The sequence below is a fragment of the Notothenia coriiceps genome, unplaced genomic scaffold, assembly GCF_000735185.1.
Source record: "Notothenia coriiceps isolate Sejong01 unplaced genomic scaffold, NC01 NC01_scaffold00025198, whole genome shotgun sequence".
NCBI lineage: Eukaryota > Metazoa > Chordata > Actinopteri > Perciformes > Nototheniidae > Notothenia > Notothenia coriiceps.
Window position 1 is genome coordinate 9,909 of NW_011357899.1, and position 5,538 is coordinate 15,446.

Consider the following 5,538-nt stretch of genomic DNA (forward strand, 5'->3'; position numbering starts at 1 on the left):
TAGCCTAAAGCTCGCAGCAGCTCAGAGGAGAGCATGGCGGGGGAGGAGCGGGGGGGGAAGCCCTGCTCTCTGTACCCCCCCACCCCTCTCATCAGGACCACCAGTGTGTCTCAGGTCCGACCCACACCCAGACCCCGGTCCTCCCGACACTCAGGTGGGCCACACCCCCTCACTCTAGATTGAGTGTGAAATATGATTCAAACTATATAAATGACCCATCAATAAAAACAAAATCGATGTCTATTTTCTTGTGTGTGTGTGTGTGTGTGTGTGTGTGTGTGTGTGTGTGTGTGTGTGTGTGTGTGTGTGTGTGTGTGTGTGTGTGTGTGTGTGCAATCCAGACCCTACGTCCTTCCCTGTCCAGTTGATGGACCCCCCAGCAGACTCCCCCCCTCCTGAGCTCCCCCCTAAAGGCATACGCAAATGGAGACCCCCCTCAAAGGTACGCCTGTCAATCTGAGGGCTGTAACTACACACATTGACTCATTACTCACCACAGAGTTAGGGTACTTGAGTTTGTCATTGCTCTTTAACTTTGATTGCACTACATTTCAGAGGCAATACTTTTGATTTGACCACAGTTACTGTACATGACAACTTTTGTTTCTTTACAAATTAATATTTCTGCACACAAAACAATAAAATAGCTTATCAAATATTTTTGTTATAAAATAGACAACAGTTTATATGAGCTGAAAACAGCTGAAACTATAAGAAGATTAATGAATATTCAAATAATTAAAACAATAATGATGTTAATAACTGTAATGTGTAAGTTGAGGTTTGGACAAAGCAAATGTTGGGAAGATGTCACTTTGGGTTCTGCGTAACTGTGCTCTCACTATTTTTACTCTTATTACAAACACAACTATATAGATGAAATGTAATGCTTTCATCCTCAGGACCCCACTGAGTGCAGCAGCCCTGTCCTGAAGAAACCCCCGGTGAGTGTCTTTCCTTTCCACAAGTTTAAACTCCGCTGCTCCGGAGGGTTTGAGATGCGACTCATATCACATGTGGTAAAAACACAATCCAAGATTCAAATCCAGCAGGCTCCACATTTATTACAAATATTTCCAGTCAAGCTTTTGAGCCTGAACAAAGACGGTTGTAAAATAAAAAAATTGTCATATTTTCTAACATTAAACTCCAAATCTTTCAGTATTATATTAATTTGCTTTGAAATGACGATGTGTTTTCTTGCTTAGTTTGGAACTTCATTTACACAACCTTTTACTATATCTCATATCCTATAATTATCTACCATAGTGTACAATATCATTTCAATATGTACAAACAAACACTTCTTCATCATATCATACATTAGTCTGTTTTATACTGAAAACATGAGCTTCGCTGTTTCGACATTTACTGTATTCTCATTTTGTTTTAAATATCTTTTATATGTTTAGCATACTTGTTCTCTATGTATCTGTTCGTATTACTTTCCTTGTGCTGCACAAGCATCCAGAGAAGCCTTTCTTTAGAGTTATGTTTGAGAAATGGAAACGTGTGTATCTATAAAAGAAAATATAATCATGAAGTCTTTTTTCAGTATTATGTGTTTAACTGAACTTGTCACTCATTTGTATAGGCCATACAACTGATCATAACTTCACTGATCTTTACCAAGCACTTCACTTTCTAACTGACAGTGTTTTTAAGAGCAGAAATATACATTCATCCATGTTCTGAGACTTTGTGTCAGGGCGTGAACCTGTTACACTGTGGACTAAATGAACCCTTAATTCTGCTCTCTCTCCAGGTCTACTTTAAAAAGATCTTCCACGGCTGCCCTCTCAAGATAAACTGCTCCACAACGTGGGAGAGCACGGCCGCCAAAGGAGGTATCCTCAGTCTGATTAATCAGAGTAAACCCTCTGTTCTCTCTTCTGATCTGACCTGTGTCTCCTTTTGTCCCTCCCTTAGACCAGCACCTGATCCTGGGGGCGGAGGAGGGGATCTACACCCTGAACCTGAGCAGCTCCGAGGCCACCATGGAGCTGGTAGGACCTTCAACATTTATAACACAGAGCTATACCACTGCCTAACTAACTGTGGACTCGGGTGTGGTGGACTGCATACATTTACTCAAGTACTGTTCCTAAGGTCACATGTAATGTACTGCACTTAGTATTTCAACACTACATGTCAGAGGTGAATATTGTACTCCACTACATATGTCTGACATTAGTTACTTTTCAGATTTCCATGTTTTCATTCCCTCCCTGTCCAATGAAACCCAAGTATCTCCAGATGTGTTCATGGTGAATGTTACTATTTTGTGTTGATGAAATTCTCCCACTTCTTATACATTAAAAAGCCTTTTTAGATCAGCTCTAAAATGCATCTTCTCAAAGCCGAAGTTTCTGAGAAACCCAGGAAAAGTTGACTTTTGAGAGATATGTGGCAGGTTACAGCGAGCTTACCCTAAACTTCTACCGCAACATACTGCAACAGTAATATAAATCCAATTACATTGTATATAAAGTAAAAACACTGACAGGGACCATTTTATGAACCATAATTACATCTCATTAGAGTGTCTGCATACTTCTCCCATCACTGCTGAAAATCAGTCACACTAGTCTATCAGTGACAGAAAGCTTGAAATGAGTGGAGGTCTTCTTCTTCTTCTCTTTCAGCTGTATCCAGGGAAGTGTACCTGGGTCTACACCATCAATAACGTCCTCATGTCTGTGTCAGGTAAACTGAATAAGAATTCAATCCTAATTTAGCTGTGTGTCTCTGTTCACTCAGAACTTACAGAAAATATAACAGGACAGTTTAGTATTTTTAGTTTTTTATTTTAGTCGGCAGAATAACTTATTTTATTGAATTGAGTGGTTTGAGACAGTGAGACAGTGATCAAACTCTGGATACAAATATAGATATTCCCTAATTGATCATGTATGTGTTACTTTGTCCATCATATTATTCAGTCAGAAGCCAAGTGACCTAATAATAATAATACACTTTATTTATATAGCACCTTTCAAAACATAGTAATAAAGTGCTTTAACATAGTAATGCACAGACAGCAGGTGCATTAAACAACAGCATATAAGCATAAGAACACAAAGTAAAACACATAGAAAATAATAAAACAAACAATAAGAATAAATAAAAAAATAAAAAAGGACTACAAATAAAATCACATAAAAGCAATTCTAAAAAGGTGAGATTTTAAAAGTGACTTAAACAAGCAGACAGATACTGCTGCCCTGGTCTCCTCGGGAGTTCCAAAGTCCCTAGAGGGTCAGATAAGAACCTCTCAATGCCTTAAAAGTCAGCAATACAATAACAAATCAACTTTTCCTGCACATTTACATGGAATGATGACAAAGTCAGGGGGGTGTCCAGACTGATGTTAGTGATGATGTGTGTGTTTCTCTGTCTACCTGTATCCACCCTGTGATGGAATCGACTGCTCTGATTGGTTCCAGGTAAATCCTCTCAGCTCCACTCACACTCCCTAAAGGAGCTTTACGAACAGGCTCGCAGAGACCAGAGGATGGTTTCCCTGCCGACTCACAGACTGTTACCAAAGTAACACTCTTTACTTATTGTTTAATTTGAATATTTCTTTATTTTCTAAATAACACATTTGCTCACGCCAGTTCAAAGCTAAATTATTTTTGCATTTTTTTGTTTACAGGAAAATTGCAGTGACATGTAAAATACCTGATACTAAAGGCTGCAAGACCTGCGCAGTTGGTGAGAAAAAATACTGAAGTATTGCAACAAAAAAATGTCTGTGCAGAGAGAATGTGTGATGGACACATGGATACATTCAGGCTGCACGTAATTACCTTAATTTGAATAGTGTGTGGAGTGATGCAGTTGGACAGGATGCTCCCTTTATATGGCTGTCAGCTCTTTTTGAAACCAAATTAGCCCAATCCTAGTTTGAGTATTGAAATTCAGTTTTTCTTGTTAAAGGTTGGTAGTCTTATTGAAAAAACAAATCAAGGGTGGATGAGCTCCTAGTGCCTGTTATAAAGTACATTGAATTGCTTTCATATAATAAATTCAACAATGTAATCGGGTTGTTCCAACAATTTTCTGGTCTCAATCTAAAGTGTTATTATTCCATTTTAGTCACATAGGAATGTGTGTTATTGTCCCAGACAGACTGTATTTTGTAGTAACTGACAAGTACCACAAGATGGGAGTAGCTACATACAAAGTACTGTGTGCAAAATCTGTGAAGGCGTTGAGGGAAATGCTACAGGGCTTTGGATTTGAAATATTAAGATACAGAAAATATTCTGTCTTAATGCAGTAAGAAAACATTTAAACAGGGCAATGAGGAGCAGATGAGAAAATAATAAAGCTTTATACTAACACATGACCAAATAAACTTTCAAATAGACATAAGGCCTGTTTCTGATATATGCCTCCAATAAAGGGCTAGCAATGCCCCTGTACACTGTGAGAGGACTAACTGCAGTGTGTGTCCTGCAGCAGGCAGCGTGGGGGGGTGTGTGTTCCTGTGCTGCGGCCTGGAGTCCAGTGTGGTGCTGCTGCAGTGGTACGAGCCCATGCACAAGTTCATGCTCATCAAGGTATGTTGATGAAAAAATAACGTTTCAAATGTTAGGAAGGCAGAAGCAAACCATCTTGTTTAAGTTAATCATTTTCATCAGTTACTTCTGTAGAACCCAAAAGAAGACGAAGGCTTTTATTTGAAAGAGGCCCCATTCTGCCTTTTGTAGTCTTCCCTTTCCTGTAGTGTGTTCTAGAGGTTTGTATGCATCTAAATGGTCTAAAGCAGTGGTTCTCAACTGGTGGGTCGCGGACCCGTTTCGAGTGGGTCGCGGATGTGAGAGTGAAGAAAAAAATTCTAACGCTTTGCATGCAGTAGGCGTTGGACTGGAAGTACCGGAGACCAGTAGTCATGTTGTGATCATTTTCTCAATAAAACAACTTTGCTGATGTTTTTTCGAGTCTTCTGGCCAATCAGAATCAAGATTGTTGCCGGAAGTCCCCACGGAGAATAACTTTGCGGTAGAACTATTCTTTATACATCCATGGGTTCAACTTCAGATAAAAATGAACAAATAATTAAATATGACCCCCGGTTTGATGATTGACAGGTCACAGAACAATGGGAGCTATCTACCCTTTCCCACAATGTAAAGTAATTCACACAGACTATCTCCTCTTTGCTCTTCTCTCTGTGTGGAGCAGCAAGTTCAGCTTCAGAACAAAGTGAAAAACAAACAATGGCATAAAATATTATTAATATGTCGGGTAGTAATATATTTATTTATTTTCTTCTCAGAGTGTACCATAATGCGTAGTTTATGTTAGTATTGCTAAAAATCGCCTGGGGTACAATCCCCCCAGACCCCCCTTCTGGGGTTGGGTTTTGAGCATGTGTGCCTTTTTATACAGTTCAGCTTTGATTCCATCATCTCATTAAACCTTTTTTAAAAGCATACTTTAGTTCTGTGAAGGGATATATGCACTGTACTTCACTTTAATTAATATTGTATGCTGAAAAGCGTATATTACAGCACGATTTTTTTGTTG

General features: G+C 39.1%; 1 protein-coding gene across 1 annotated transcript in view; it reads left to right on the top strand.

Annotated features, from left to right (window-relative positions):
- The window catches only part of LOC104956018 (mitogen-activated protein kinase kinase kinase kinase 5-like), a 13,465-nt gene extending 8,888 nt beyond the window's left edge, over positions 1 to 4,577 (top strand). Inside the window, exons 15-23 of the mRNA XM_010783445.1 lie at positions 4 to 154; positions 342 to 442; positions 903 to 944; positions 1,766 to 1,847; positions 1,930 to 2,006; positions 2,646 to 2,706; positions 3,447 to 3,549; positions 3,659 to 3,717; positions 4,468 to 4,577. Coding sequence (XP_010781747.1) covers positions 4 to 154; positions 342 to 442; positions 903 to 944; positions 1,766 to 1,847; positions 1,930 to 2,006; positions 2,646 to 2,706; positions 3,447 to 3,549; positions 3,659 to 3,717; positions 4,468 to 4,577 — 786 coding nt within the window. The remainder of the gene's footprint in view (positions 1 to 3; positions 155 to 341; positions 443 to 902; positions 945 to 1,765; positions 1,848 to 1,929; positions 2,007 to 2,645; positions 2,707 to 3,446; positions 3,550 to 3,658; positions 3,718 to 4,467) is intronic.
- The last annotated feature ends 961 nt before the right edge of the window (positions 4,578 to 5,538 follow it).